This window comes from Oncorhynchus mykiss, chromosome 16 (genome assembly GCF_013265735.2).
Source record: "Oncorhynchus mykiss isolate Arlee chromosome 16, USDA_OmykA_1.1, whole genome shotgun sequence".
Classification (NCBI taxonomy): Eukaryota; Metazoa; Chordata; class Actinopteri; order Salmoniformes; family Salmonidae; genus Oncorhynchus; species Oncorhynchus mykiss.
In genome coordinates this window covers 46044926-46061143 of record NC_048580.1, presented here as the reverse complement: position 1 = coordinate 46061143, position 16218 = coordinate 46044926, and the positions used below count along the sequence as shown (strand labels likewise).

Here is a 16218-nt window from a genome sequence, read left to right as displayed (position 1 = left end):
GAAGCGAGGCAGTGCCTGTAACAAGGCAAACATAAACTGTGCCACTTCATCTGAAAACAATGGGAGACAGGACACTGAATGTGCTCTCATCCACATGTCTCCATTGTCTGCCCGCCCCCTCTTTTACTCCTCCTCTGAGCATGCCATGGAGCATAAGAGGGGGTGAAAGGGGGGTGGTAGTAGTGGGGGCAGTGTGTGTGTGTGTGTGTGTGGGGGGGGGGGGGTCTGGCTGTGTTCTTTCTCCTCTGACTGTGTGCGAATGAATGCACAGACGGTTCAGTGGTAATTTGATGTGTGTCCCTGGGGACATTTGATGGATTAAAGCTAAGCAGCTCCATTTCGCAGCACCACCTGATCTTCCACTGCCTGTGCCCCATATAAAAGCTGGAGAGATCGCTGATCTCAGCTAGTCCGACAGTCTCTCTCTCCCTTCCCTCCTCCACGCTCTCTCTCTCTCTCGCTCTCTTCTCTCTGGTCCTTTAAGCCTGCTGCATCACAGGAGCTATCCAGTGCTGAACCAGAAGATTTTTTATCTTTTTGAAAGCTGGGGGAGCCATAGAGTAACACACAGCGTTGCCGTCAGCCTTGTTCTCCACTGGTTTCCATTTTCTTTCCTTCTCTTATGTTTTTTAGAGGTTGTCTTTTCGTTTAACACAAGGATTACTACTACCGTCAGCAGGCTCCAGCTCTGCCTGTTTGCTGCTTTCTTTGGGGGTCTTCTCTTTTCTTCTCATGCGTGATTCTCGGGTCTGTGTGTTTTTTATTCTTTGAAACATGCCCCGTTCGTTTTTGGTGAAGAAAATCAAGCTTGATGATTTCTCTTCATCCAATGCTGCCTCTAATCACCATCACCACCTGGACGACTCGTTCACTCCTTTCTCACGCTCCATCACTGACTCTGTGACCAACTTGGGGGTTCGCCTCAGTGAGAATGGTGAGTTTGCATACCTCTGCACAGCACACACACGTCCTGCCTGCCGTTGTCTAGGGTGTGCTACTGTATCACTGCTCCCTTTGGAGAAACAGGTTTAGTTGTTGATTCCAGAATCAGAATGCCCCATGATATCAACATAGTAAACACAGTTGGAATTCTCTTTTGTTTGTGTATAAGTGGTTGTTAGGTGAAATAGTGCCTCTTCACCCCTTGACATGCCTGTTGTCTGGGAATTCATAGCAGATGTTACATAAAGCCGGCTGATTTTGCATCCGTATCGCAAATAATCCTCTCCAGCACCACTACCCCACCCCCATTGTGCTCCCAGACTTTTTTTTTTTACTCTGATGATAGGCAGACACAATTCAGGTCACAGCAGAGGATCGGCTTATGCAAATTGGGGAGCAAAACGTGCCGCACATCTGTAGACGTGTGTATCTGAATTTGTATTACTTGCACAAATTACTGTGTGCCTGAAACATACAGGATAACAAATTGAGATATTAACATATAGGATGACAAACTGAAAAATGTATGAACATGAAAGATGAGTGCCGGATGATACATTTGTCCTTAGCTGTTATTGTCCTTGAGTTTCCATCACAGTCCGAACCCCCCTCTGCCCCCCTCCCTTCCCACCCAACCAGAGCATGCATGCACAGTCTCCCCACCCCCATCCGTCCGCTACATCTTTCTCCTCCTTCCGGGCATTTGAAAACTAGCAGAGGTAGAGTTTCAGCCATGCACAGTACGGGGGGGGGGGGGGGGGGGGGGGGGAGAGAGGGAGAAAAATACAGAAATGCTTCGGGCAGCATTGACGAGGGGCCACGTGACCAAGGGTATACAGTAAACATAGAAGAAAGGGCACATAGCTGCACAGTGGGCATCATTAGGACTGGGCATCACGCTAAGCCCAAGTCCAGTCAGAGCCAGAGCCAGAGCCAGAGCCGGAGCCAGAGAGAGACGTCCTTCACTTTCAATCAGTCAGGTTTTAGCTCGCTCCCATTTTGTGGCCATATTTAGGATGCCAGACGTCTGTCTCTCTTTGTTATTTTGTCTGGCAATGAGCAGATAGCTTTACAGTTCAGCTCAATCTGTGAACAAACGATGCCCACTTGTTATTCCATCACATCACATACTACTGTGATTCAGTGATTTTAGATTTGCAACAGCAACCAATAACAAAAGCACATGTTTGCACGGTGTTGTTGTTATTCACAAATGATGGCTGTAGTGAATGGCCAATTTAACTAAATATATATTTTGAAATGATAGATTATGAGGATAAATAAATGTGTGTTTTCTTTACACAAATGCACAAGGTTATGATGAAGTTATGGAACCAGATTCATTACATAGACTATGCGTATTGAAATTACAATCCTTTATAAACACGTTAGTCTCATTCTATTGTCATGTAAATAATAAACACTACTCCTCTTCCTTTGAGAAAGAAAGAATTTTGACTGGGGGGAAAAAAAAAACATTATAGTCTATTGCATTAGGAAGGAAGCCTTCTCGTCTGCTCAATGAAATCCCAGAGAAATCATAACATTGTTGAAATGCCTTGCATCAGCACTTAGGCTGCGCCAACGGATTTCCCTCCATTGTGGAGACATTTGACTTGAAGTGTCTGTCGAACAACAAAGAGGAAGGTGGGAGAGGGAGTCCATTAATGACATGCTTGCTCTGCATTAGAGGAATGAGTTGCTGTACTGCAAAGGTTGGTAGTTCAGCCACAAATGATGAACTCTCTGTCTGACCTTAAGTAATTGAAATCGGTTGCATATGTGCAATTAACCAGGGGAATAGAAAACAAGATGTCCACATACTGTATGTTCCAATAACAATCTGTTGCTGTTTACAGTATGTTTGACTCTTTTCCTGTGCTCTCTTTAGGGTACTGTATATTGGAGGAGATAGTGCCTCATTTTAGATGTTGGGAGAAAATATAACAATGTGTTATATACTTGAAATGAAGTAAGAATTACCATTACCTTAAGAAGTATTTTTTAAATGATTTCTTTACTATAGGCTACATCTCCCAAATATCATAAGTTGTTATCTAGTCAACAAGAGATGCGGTGCGTTTGACCAAATACCACCCCTGCCTTCCTGTAAGATCCCAGTCTCCCAGTCCAACAGTATCATGGTAATGCCTTTGACAAGGAATGGGCTCTGAGAGGGACCCCTTGGGAATGGAGACAGCGTTCTAAGAGAGCACTTAAATGGATTTTCGAATGACCTGATTCTTAAAGGCACTTCAGCGAGCTTACTGTTGCATACAGGTGACCCTCTTCACAAACACTATAGCCATTTTGTTCCGTTGGTAATCCTGTTTATCGTGTTTCCGCTTAACCTTTCCATCACTGCACCATGTGCAATAGGCTATCATTGTGTTGTCCTCTCCAGTCCGTTTATTCTGTGCCCGAGCCTGCATTACTTCTATCTTATTTCCCCTCACACAGTGTGTTCCAACAGCTGTACTATTTTACAGATGATGGCATATTGATCAGCAAGAAACTTAGAATTTCATTAAAAAACAGTCAATAGTTAATTTCCACCGCGTGCTGCACACAGTGCTTAGGAATGGGTTTATTTTTCTGCAGTTATGCACTACTTCTCCCAGGGCAGGATTTGGACCACACATTCCAATTGGAATCGTATGTTTGTCCTATATTCTCGGAAGCTGTTAAAGTGGAACATGTTTAGATAAATGCATACAAGTGTGTAGATGAACTCGGCTAATGTTACTTCATATTCAGCGTTGTTTTAGCTCTTTACAGCTGCCAGGAAACCTTTTAGCTTCACTTGGCTGCCTCGCAATTAAAGGAGGGACAAAAAATTGTCTAGACAAAAAGATTGCCCGTCTGTAATGTAACATCTATCAATAATCTAGTGAGAAATGTTGGAAATATCCTGGAAGTGCTACTCTGTTGAGATCAGAGGCATCATGCCCATAGGGGGCACATGCCCCATCAGATTTGTCATGTAAAAATGTTAAAAAGATATATATTTCTCTCTAATACTACTAGCCACCTAGCAATATTATGAAGTTGGCTTTCGCCCAGATAGGTTCCCAATCTCCAAACCTCACAACTATAGCTACCAAGAAGCCATGTCAGGCTATCAATCCAGTTAGAGTCGCTAGATTGTCTAACTGTCTTAGCTGGCAAGGCTGGCAGACTTTAGAAAAGCAAGCAATTACTAAATGTACTGAGTAAGACTCTCATTCCTTTCAATCTTTTACCCAAATTTTAGCAGAGATGTAGAGAAGCATATTTTGTTTCTTTAAAAAAAGAACCACCACCAGTATATATGTATATGTATATATATTGATATAGAATTAAGCATAATGATTATGGCTCTAGATAGCAGGAAAAAGCCGTTTCAGGTGTTTGCATACTTTGTGCCCCGTCAGATTTATGTGGTGCTTGATGCCCCCTGGTTTAGATCAATTAATTTATAGTGTGGTAGACAGTCACCCCTGACCCTTGACAGTGTGTGCTGTCTGATGGGCCCAGCGTGTTCAGGCTTAAATTGGGCAAACGCAGCAAAGAGATAGTCACAGAGGATTGACATACCTTATAGTAAGAAAGTCTTATCGTGGGAAGAAAATGTGCCTAATCAATGAGACCACGTTGTGTAATAAGAGGGGCCTTCTTTCACAGGCCTATTTAATGAGCTATTATCTGTATGTAGCAGCTAGCACTCATCTGCACTGTAACTGTGTAATAAGGCTGAATGCTGTGAATAATGTTCGGCAGCAGCATAACAGTCCGAGGCCTGTGGTTAGTTCTGTGTGATTTGGGGAAATTGCAATGTGTTTTGTGTGTTTTTATGCTATTGTTTCATAATTTACAAGAGGCAATCATCAATAATAATCGTGTAATCACATCACAATAGACTTATCTACCACCACAACCCCAGGTCTACTGTAGACTACTGTAGACTGTGTGTGTGTGTTTTGCCTTACTCTAACTATTATTGTGTGTGTTTTCTCCAGGCTACATCCAGGATTACATCACGCCATCGGTATACCAGGGGGAGAAGAAGATGGAGCTCAAGCTGGCCTCGCCCGTCTCTGACCCCCTTTACACCCAGGTGAGCAGCGGGGGCGAGGAGTACTGTGACCCTGACCTGGAGCACCCTGACAGCCCCCAGTCCGGCATGACAGCCAGCGGCTTCTACAACGGCGAGGCGGAGGCCCCGACCGAGGGTTACACCATGGATGCCTTCTTCATCTCCGACGGGCGCTCGCGGCGGAAGGGAGAAGGTGACGGCCGTAAGGGAGGTAGTTCTGCCACGTCCAATGCCGATGCCACGGAGGAGAGGGAGGCCGGGGCCGCCGGCACGGCCCGCCACTCCTGCAATGAGTGTGGCAAGACGTATGCCACTTCATCCAACCTCAGCAGGCACAAGCAGACGCACCGTAGCCTGGATAGCAAGATGGCGCGCAAGTGTCCCACCTGCGACAAAGTGTATGTGTCCATGCCGGCGCTGGCCATGCACATCCTCACCCATGACCTCAAGCACAAGTGCGATGTGTGCAGCAAGGCCTTCAGCCGGCCCTGGCTCCTGCAGGGCCACATGCGCTCACACACCGGGGAGAAACCGTTCGCCTGCGCCCACTGCGGCAAAGCCTTTGCTGACCGCTCAAACCTCCGCGCCCACATGCAAACCCACTCTGCCTTCAAGCACTACCGCTGCAAGCGCTGCAATAAGACCTTCGCCCTGAAATCCTACCTGAACAAGCACTATGAGTCAGCCTGCTTCAAGGGATCTGGGGATGAAGATGAGGACGAGTCCTGCTCTGAGAACTAGCTGGCGGAACCAGAAGGACGGAAGCAGATTTTGGAACCCTAGGTTCTACAACCAATAACCCCCTTCACTCTGCCCTACATCCCTTTTTTCTTCCCTTTTATAGAAAGCAATATTTTCACTGAGATTACGTGAAGAGACTGTTCTGATTATGGCAAAGACAATTTCAAAATATGCTGGATCCCCCCCCCCCCCCCCCCCCCCGCCCTGCTCAGTAGCTAATCGTCCACAGATACATACAATCAAAACACCCATCCCCCAAATAAAGACTTATTTTTAGCTCACACACACAAACACAAGCATACGCACACTCAAACACACACCCACATTCGCACACACACACAATTATATATGAGGCCTGGCATGTGAATTTTTATCAATGACTATAATGATATTGATATCAATAGTAATAATATTTAGATTCCTGATATTTTATAGAAAATACTACAGGAAAAAAAATGAACAACATAAAAAAAGGACAGTAACAGTGTTCTTTTGTTTTTTAGAGACAAAAATGACCTCTTGTATTTTTATGCTGCTTTTTATTTGCTAAGAATTGAATTCTTTTGCAACTGCCAACATGAACTTTTTATGAAAATGTGAATTATGACAGTATTTTCAAAAAATGGGAGATCAAAGTTAAAAACATACCCTTTTTGTCACACATATGTTTTTAATTCAATAGGTGTTATTTTTCTATTGTCCGACTGAATTTGTTGTTTATTTTTTGTGCCAATTCTTCCTTGATTTTTTAAAAGCAAAGCATCTTTGTAACTGTGGGTATTCCAAAAGCTTCCAGCTTCCCAATTAGGATCATGAACCAGGGGTCATTGTCAGTTCCATCAGAGCAGTTGTTCTGAGTTGTTATGGGAAACCTGTTGAACAGGTTGTGTTATCACAAGATTCCGGCGGCAATCAAAGTATACGCTCTTCATCATACTGGTAACTAGAACAAAAATCACACTGGGAGCCAAACCAAATCTACCGATCTGTTGTGATAAGTGCCATGTGCATTGTGCAGTGACCTGTCTATAGCAATGAAAACCATCCCTGTTCTTCCTCCACCGCAGTGGCTTGCATGAACTTTGCCACTCTGTGGTGTTTCCCTCAGTCTTACGTAATAAGCAATGTTCATTATACACTCTCTGACGTGCCCCCCTCTTTTTCTATTACCTCAATAAGGAAAAGGTATGATCTCATGACATGCACCCTCAGTTACAAAGGATTCGTTTTTGTATTTATATGTTGCTGAAAGCTCTTTCTACCATTAGATGTAAATCGTCCTACTACCTTGTACATAATGTATTTCTCTATTTATGTAACTATTTATTTATCTGTCAGTGTATCTATGTATTTTATTTATTCATTTACATGATTGTTAATTTATTCATCTATTTATTTATGCCATTACAATATTTTGTCTATTCACGTGTTGAAACCTGACTTTCCATTGACCTTGTAAAGATGCTGCTGATCTTTAAAGAAAATGTTTATATGCATGAAACTGTAGAGAGTCCATTGGACTTTGTTTTTTAAAGAGGAACAATGTCTCGTATCAGCGGTAACTTCAGACACATGATGAATGCAGATTAGATTTGTTTCACGGCAATAATAACTTCACTGGTACGGCAATTGACATGTATATTAATAATAATCGAAGCTGTCCTGTTTGCAGTCAATTTAGGGCAATAAAATGAAACAGATGAACAAGAAGTGTTAAGATATCCTGCATCTTGTTGTTGAAATAGAAATAGCGTCCACTCAACTGCCTCCCTCCGTGTATTGGCCGAAGATTGACCCTTAATCATGTCACACAAAACTGTAGCAAACATGACTATTGTGTTTTATTAAGACATCCCGTGAAATGTAACATTTTCCACATATGTAACATCAAAGACTTCCTTATTCAACCCTCTGAATAGGATAGGGGGAATCAGGTTATTCTGAGACACATTCTATACTACCAGCTGGCTTGTCTTCCACCACTCACAGAGCTGTATTCCAGAATCCTGACAGGTTGAGTTAGTTGGAAGGAGGACTGAGGAGCCCCAATTATCATGCCAGAGGAGATAATGGCAATGGGAAGGCTTTTTTTCCCAGGTGGATTAGCCAGGCGATAATAATAGCAATGCAGTAATTATAAAACAGTGTCGACCCCAATTGCTCTCAAGATTACCATGCCAGAGCATTGCTGCACGCCACTAATGCCCTGAAAAAGGGAAAAGTCAGTAATCGAGAGATAGGCTGTAAAACAGTTGTTTCACTCCTTATTATGAAGACTGGGTAGGTTTCTGTAGCCTGGTCTAGCAGTGCAATGTGAATATGCCTTGAAAATACCTTAGAAGTTTAATAGACATTTAAATTACAACACAAGAAAATAAAAACAGCACTTCCCAAAATTGTCACTTGGTTGGAAGGCTGAAAATAATGGTGTCAGGCATCAGGGTGATACAGAGTTTAGCACATTTGTTATGATAGGCATTTTTCACAATCACGGGGGCTTCTAAAATTAAGCTGTTTGGCAGATCACTCTATATTGAATCCATATGTTTCTTTTGGGGATTAGCAGTGACTAGAAGCCAGATAATTATATAAATGTAAAATGTATCATTATGATTAATGTAACAACAAAATGGATGTTCATCCATCAATTGACAATGAAGGTTTTATACAAATTCCTTTCTTCATGTCTGTTCATGTCTGATAGCCACCTAAATCTCTTAATGACAAAGACTCAGTTATTGTAATAAGATAATAATACACTCCATCCCCTCCCACCTCACATCATAACCCCTCTCCCCCTCTAACTGGTTTTCATGAGACGTGTGGTTTAGTGGTGTGTAAGATGTGCTAGTCTGGGATTGGTAGAGGACCGTGTCGTGTGGGAGGATAACAGGTGTTTGCAGACAGACTGCAGATAGGGAGAGTAATTGAGTTGGTGAGCGACCTCCAAGGGGAAGGTCGAGCACCAGCAGGCAAATGCACTGTCAGCTATTTGCATATTCTAAATGGATGACACAGTCACAGTAATGGTGAGTTCTCCTTTAAAAACCTGCAGGGAATAAACTGAGTCTCTCTCCTATCGTTTCATCTTTCCCTCTATTTCACCACTACCACTCAACTCATATAATGACCCTGACCTCTATATTAACCTTTGATTTTCATCCTAAAGATGTAGTTTTGTCTCATGATAGGCTTGGTGACCATACTGTACGTGTTGTGGAAAAACCACCTGTTTCCACAGCAACTTGTGGAATATGTGTTTACAGGTACTTCATTTGTAGAGTATTTTGAGTTAAAAAGGAAATTGTTGTTTTTCTGGTTACTGAAGCTCAAAATTCTTTTTAAGCTCATTCTCCTACTTGATGGGGGGATCCATGTTTGTTCTGAGCAATATCACAACCAAAGTGCACTGTATTTCCAATACAGATCTTGTTTTGGTTGTAAAATCTAATTTATATTGTTCCAAAAATGAATAGAAGCCCTAAATGCAGAAAATTGAGTGATCATTTGTTTTGAAACATTTTTTTCAGAGTTTGAGAAAGGAAAACATTGTTCCTCTTTGACGATTTTGTAAATATATTTGTATATATATATATATATATATATACAGTACCAGACATACCTACTGATTCAAGGGTTTTCTTGATTTTACTATTTTCTACATTGTATAATAATGACGAAGACATCAAAACTACGAAATAACACATATGGAATCATGTAGTAACCAAAAAAGTGTTAAACAAATCTAAATATATTTTAATGTTAGATTCTTCAAAGTAGACACCCTTTGCCTTGATGACAGCTTTGCACACTCTTGGCATTCTCTCAACCAGCTTCACCTGGAATACTTTTCCAACAGTCTTGAAGGATTTCCCACAGTCTTGAAGGAGTTCCCACAGGAGTTGGCACTTGTTGGCTGCTTTTCCTTTCCCTGATTGTGGAGGCCAGGTCATCTGATGCAGCACTCCATCACTCTACTTCTTGGTCAAATAGCCCTTACACAGCCTGGAGGTATGTTGGGTCATTGTCCTGTTGAAAAATAAATGATAGTGGGACTAAGCGCAAACCAGATGAGATGGCATATTGCTGCAGAATGCTGTGATAGTCATGCTAGTTAGGTATGCCTTGAATTCTAAATAAATCTCAGACGATGTCACCAGCCAAGCACCCCCACACCACCACACATCCTCCTCCATGCTTCACGGTGGGAACCATACGTGCAAAAATAATTCCTTCACCTACACAAAGACACGGAGGTTGGAACAAAAATCTAAAATTTGGACTCAGCACATTTTTGGGTACTACATGATTCCATATGTGTTATTTCATAGTTTTGATGTCTTCGCTACTGTTCTACAATGTAGAAAATAGTATAAATAAAGAAAAACCCTTGAATGAGTAGGTGGTACTGTATATATATCCCAGCAATAATAATGACAATGCATGTGGACATTTACTTGTTTGCTCTCTTTGTTTATGTTGTCTTTTGTAAAGAAGACAAATACAGGTATCAACTGCAGTGTGGGTGGGAATGTGAATCTGGGAAAGTCTTAATTAAAATCCATCATAGCTGCAACAAGCTCTCACAATCTCATGTCGGAATTAGTTCATCCGTGTTTCTCAAACATCAAATTTCGAAGCGTTTCCAAACATCAAATTTCAACGTGTTTAAGGTTAAGTTTAGGCATTAACTCCACATTTTTAAGGTTAGGTTTAAGCTTAGGCATTAACTCCGAATTATTACCGTTAGGCATTAACTCAGAATGGTTAAGGTAGAGGTTAAGCTCTGGGATAGGCTTAAAGCAAAATCTAAAAAATATTTTTTTCTCCCTGGAATCGAAGATGCAACCTTTGGCACTAAGGTAATGCCCATCTACTATCCCCATCGACAATACCCTAGCAATACTGAAACCTACTTGTGAAACCTACCCTAGTGGCCTGTTTCCACTTCATCTCCTGGCGTCCTCAGACATAGATTGACGTCAAATACTGACTTGTATCATAGGTTACCAACAACACTCCATTACTCTGTGTATTCTGACTGGGAGATTGGTCCATGTTCTTTTTCTCTTTTCTTTTTTTCCTTTTATTTATTTGCCAAGCTTGGCTGCGCAATGATGAAAAGTGCCAAAAATTATTACCATAACAAAAGCCTTCAACATATGGTGGTCTGCTTGAAACCTTCCATATGGTCCTCAAAACATAGATTCAGATTTTCCACTTTCTTTTCTCGCTATCTTTCTTTCCATCACTTTTTCTGTCTTTAATATTTTCAACCAAGTGTGAATACATTTAAGCCATGATTGCTGTAGGGTGTTTTGGTTTATTTGATTCTGCTACAATTAATAATGGTGATAACTATAATAAAAACAATAGCACAAGTAAACTACAGGTCCGTTTTTATTTCACTTGATAAGGCCTCTGAGCAATCAGACAACCTATTCACTTCATACATAACACGTTGTTACAATATACTGGATGCTGCATCCTCTCTGATACTGATTCAACTGGAGCAGAATTAAGAAAATCATCATTTGAATTATGCTACACTATCAATATAGCACATTCCTTGTTTTCAATTAATTACTTCAGACTGATCCCACTGAACACAGACGTCAGTTCAACGTCTAATTTTTATTTACATTTGGTTGTGTTGTCAACTAAAGTGAATTCAACGTGTGTCAAATGTCACCATGTTATTGGATTTAAAATGGGTGGAAAAAAATACGACATTCTCATACATTGACTACTATTTGCAAATTCAATCAGTTTTCCACGTTGATTCAACGTCAACACATTGAATCGATTTGTTTAAATGACATGGAAACGTTGATTCGACCAGTGTTTGTCCAGTGGCATCCACATCAAATCACTGTTGTTAGACATAGTTTCTATCCCACTAATCTAGAGGCCAACTGGCCTGAAATGCTACAACCATATCTATCAAATTCTCAGAAATATGACCATTATTCTTCCTAGTCCCCATATCAACTGATAGATAAAACATACCAGATATAGGTGATGGCGATATATTCTGTGTAAGAGTTACTGAAACATAGGGTTATATTAAAAGCAGAGCCATCTGTTCGAGCGCTATAAAGCCATTCTTGATCATTACATTTTAATGGAACATTGATTTTATGCCGGAGCTCCTCTTTCACCAGTGACTCAAAAGCCAGAGAGAAAAATGTGGAACAAAATTAAAATGAATCATGGCAGTGGATGGGGATTATTATTCTGGTCTTTTCTTGATTGGTTTCCAGGGAATATACAAGACTTGAATTGAAATGGTGGCGGTGGTGTCCTTCAGTGTCCTACAGCAGCAGTGAAACAGTATAATGAGACAGACAGTGGGCTACGACACGGGAAGCTTTTTACACTCAAGGGACAACCGGGACAATGGATCATATGTAAAAGTGTATGCTGCGACAGCAGAAAACTAGCCCTTCATTAGTGATATTCCAGAAAATAAAACATGTAAATAGGTAATATTTATGTGCGTTTACCAAAACCAAGCTTTTACAACAAGTGTTTCTAAATTCAATCTCTATTTATCTAGCATATATTACTGCTCGTATTCTAATATATTATATTTCAAAGAAAACATCGATACATAAAAAAACAGATACAAGCCATGATTTCTAAAGTAGTTAAAGTTTCTCGAAGCAGATATTGTCCCTGGCCAGATTTAACGATGACAATAAATAGGTAATTTCATTAAGTGGGGACTTATGTGTAACAGTCTTGCTTCCGTCCGCCTCCTTTCCCAAACCTGTGCTCGAAACAGGGACCCTCTGATCACATCAACAATTGCCTACCATGACGCATCGTTACCTACAATATGATAAATGCTTTGTAGGAGGCAGTTGATTGATGTGTTTAGAAGGTCTCTGGTTCGAGCCCAAGATGGGGCAAGGAGAAGGATTGAACCAATAGAATTGCTGCTGTGGACCCAGATCACTCAGTTGGGCTCTGCCCGGTTGCTGCGGAGAAGGAGGAGGTCAAAGGGGGTGAGTGTAACCAGTGTGAAATAGCTAGCTAGTTAGCGGTGCGTGCTAGTAGCGTTTCAATCTGTGGCGTCATTCGCTCTGAGACCTTGAAGTAGTTCTGCAAGGACCACGGCTTCTGTGGAGCGATAGGTAACGATGCTTCATGGGTGACTGTTGTCGATGTGTTCAGAAGGTCCCTGGTTGGGGCAAGGAGAGGGACTGAAGCAATGCTGTTACACATGGAATCCAATTACATCACCATAACTTCCCCCTGGTAGTACTGGCTGGGTGTAATAGGATGAGCTGTAAATGATCAGACTGTGAACCCTGAGAGAAATGATTGTCATGGCTCTGTCAAAATGGCACCCTATTCCTTATATAGTTCACTATGGGCCCTTGTCAAAAGTGGGAATAGGGTGCCATTTGGGACACACAATCATGTCTCTCTGGTGCCTAACAGGCTGCTGCCATCTCCTTCCTCCACCAACCGACCCTTCCATTAGGAGCACATAAACTGAATTATTGAATAGTACCTGCAATATTGAGCATGCTAGCTACACTTACTCTTCAAAGAGATTGACCTCAGATAGCCTATGTCTTTTAAGTAACTGTCAGAGAGGAAATCTGTCTCAATCCCTTATAGAGAGAAGAGGGGCTACGCAGAGAACACAACTTCAACATGGATCCTGTAATTCAGCACCAGGGACAGCGAAAGAGCTGTGTTACATGTTCAGGGTTGTCAGAGAAGACATTACATTACAACATGTTGATGTGATTAGGATGTGATGAGCTTGCAATTCATTATTTTATTAGACCCTCAAAGAACAGTGTGTATCTCACAGAGAGTATTACTCTTACCACTGGGGTTTAGTGTTGGTCTCATGTAAGGTTTCTTAGCAACCATATGCAACTGGCGCCATCTGTTGGATGATTGACTCACATGTAAATACTCTTGACAAGTAAATATTCTGGAAATCAATACAATCCTTTAAATGTAACAAACACAAAAAAAATGTATTTGTCCAAATTACTAATTAACTTCTTCATCCAAATGTAAACATATTGTAGAATATTACCTTATCCCTCTGCTCAAAATCATATTAATTTGTCTTTACTGTCAACAAAACACTGGGCACGCACTGGTTGAATCAACATTGTTTCCATGTCATTTCAATGAAATAACTTTGAATCAACGTGGAGTAGACGTTGAATTGACGTCTGTGCCCAGTGGGAAAGGTGCCTCACCAGTTGGTTCTTAGGCAATCAAGGCCACCCTAGCCATAGCTGTAACTGCCTCTTTAAGAGCTAACCGTTTGTCTTTGCACATTCCGTATGTGCATCACAGGACAGAGAAGCTCATTAAAGCCTCTCGATTCCTCCCTGGTCTGTTTCATCAGCTGAGACTGCCAAGCTCTTTAGCTCAGTGTTCTTGATGTTTGTGCTGTTTATGTAAAACCCATCTGTTAGCTCCTCTCTCTCTTGGCAGAGGGGCCACCTCTTCCTTCTGCTTCTCTTTTGAAGTCATGTCAAAATCAGGTTTTCATGCATTTAAAGCATCTGAGCTTCACTTAAATATTTTTTTTTTTAAATCAGCATTCAGGCAGAAGCTAAAAAAGGGCACTGCTTAAATAAGGTACAAGCCCAACATCTCGCCAAACAATTGTTTTATTTTTCTCCCCATTATTTTTGAGGAGAGCAACTTTATTTCCCTGTTTTGGCTGAATAGTCCACATAGAGTATGTGTTCGTTTTTGCATTCATGCATGTTCAACACAGTGTACGAACACAACAGATCAGTCTAGCTTCTCTGTGAAAAGAGCTACATGCAGCAATGACAATAATAATGCCAGTCGCAATTAAAAGAGACTTTAAAAAAAAAATAGAATTAAAAGAGACTCTCTCAAAGAGTTCATTTAAAAGACTGAACATCACCGTCAGAATAAGGATCTCTTTAAAAGCATGCCATTGTGTTATAAATAAAAATAGCTCATAGCCCTGCTGTCAGAGAGTTGGCAGATAATTCTCTTGAAGAGCTCCAGCGTGACAATCCCATGGGGGCTGAAATCTAATATTAACAGCAAATCATTATGTGAGAACTGCTCTACCGTGACCCGATGCTGTACCTGTATGACTAACTCAATCTTGGTAATAGAGATATGTTCGCTACTGTACTGGGATGGAGTGCTGCTGTGACAGTTACGGGTTATAGAGAGTGCATTGGGACTTCTGGAAATACTTACTGTAGGAGTCATTTACGTGTCTGTCGGATGTGAGTGACAAGGTTTCTTCCTCTCCTGTGATGATCTAATGGGGCACCATGGTGAAGTCAGGGTTTGTGTGATTGACAGCAAAGCAGTGACTTGATTGTGGCATTTCATGTATAAAGAAACTGATGTGCTGACAGTGGAGAGATGTGTTGCTTAGATTTGTAACCTCACATAATATTCATATTTTCACCTCAGATATTCAAAACCTACACACGTCATGCAAATATTTACATCAAATAAGTGCTTTGCCTATGAAAGGGAAAGTACAGTTTTGTTTTAATTCAAGAACATATACAGGTAATTGCCAAAATAAGGAATGAGGGATACAAAGTACACTATATATACAAAAGTATGTGAACACCCCTTTAAATGAGTGGATTTGGCTTTTTCAGCCACACGTGTTGCTGACAGGTGTATAAAATCGAGCACACAGCCATGCAATCTCCATAGACAAGCATTAGGAGTAGAATGGCCTTATTGAAGAGCACATGAACTTTCAACATGGCACTGTCATACGATGCCACCGTTCCAATAAGTCAGTTCGTCAAATTTCTGCCCTGCTAGAGCTTCCCTGTTAACTGTAAGTGCTGCAATTGTGAAGTGGAACCATCTAAGAGCAACAACGGCCCGGCCACGAGGTGGTAGGCCACACAAGCTCACAGAACGGGATCGGCAAGTGCTGAAGCACATAGCGAGTAAAAATCATCTGTCCTCGGGTGCAACACTCACTTCTGAGTTCCAAACTGCCTTTGGAAGTAACGTCAGCACAATAACTGCTCGTTGGGAGCTTCATGAAATTAGTTTCCATGGCCGAGCAGCCGCACACAAGCCTAAGATCACCATGCACAATGCCATGCGTCGGCTGGAGTGGTGTAAAGTTCACCGTCATTGAACTCGGGAGCAGTGGAAACGCTTTCTTTGGAGTGATGAATCACACTTCACCATCTGGCGGATGCCAAGAGCAGCAAAGAAGGGATCAACTCCATGTTAATGCCCATGATTTTGGAATGAGATGTTCGACAAGGAGGTGTCCACATACTTTTGGTAATGTTTTGTATATTGAAAGCAGGTGCTTGCACACAGGTGTGGTTCCTGAGTTAATTAAGGAATTAACGTCCCATCATGCTTAGGTTCATGTATAAAAATGCCCAGTTGCCCATTATTTTGACTACCATGTCTAGAAGAGATCTCAGTGACTTTGAAAG

The 16218-nt window shown here is 41.5% G+C and overlaps 1 protein-coding gene across 1 annotated transcript; it reads left to right on the top strand.

The window, feature by feature from the left end:
* The first annotated feature begins 261 nt into the window (after nt 1-261).
* On the top strand, nt 262-9445 carry scrt2 (scratch family zinc finger 2). Its single transcript, XM_036947050.1, has 2 exons — nt 262-934; nt 4941-9445. The coding sequence occupies exons 1-2, from the start codon at nt 775-777 to the stop codon at nt 5756-5758; spliced, it is 978 nt and encodes a 325-aa protein (XP_036802945.1). The 5' UTR covers nt 262-774; the 3' UTR covers nt 5759-9445.
* Nucleotides 9446-16218: the final 6773 nt, after the last annotated feature.

Bases quoted from the DNA above. Each gene is read 5' to 3' on its own strand.
- scrt2 (XM_036947050.1), top strand. From the start codon at position 775: ATGCCCCGTTCGTTTTTGGTGAAGAAAATCAAGCTTGATGATTTCTCT. The intron at 935-4,940 runs GTGAGTTTGCAT...TGTTTTCTCCAG, and splicing joins GGTTCGCCTCAGTGAGAATG to GCTACATCCAGGATTACATC.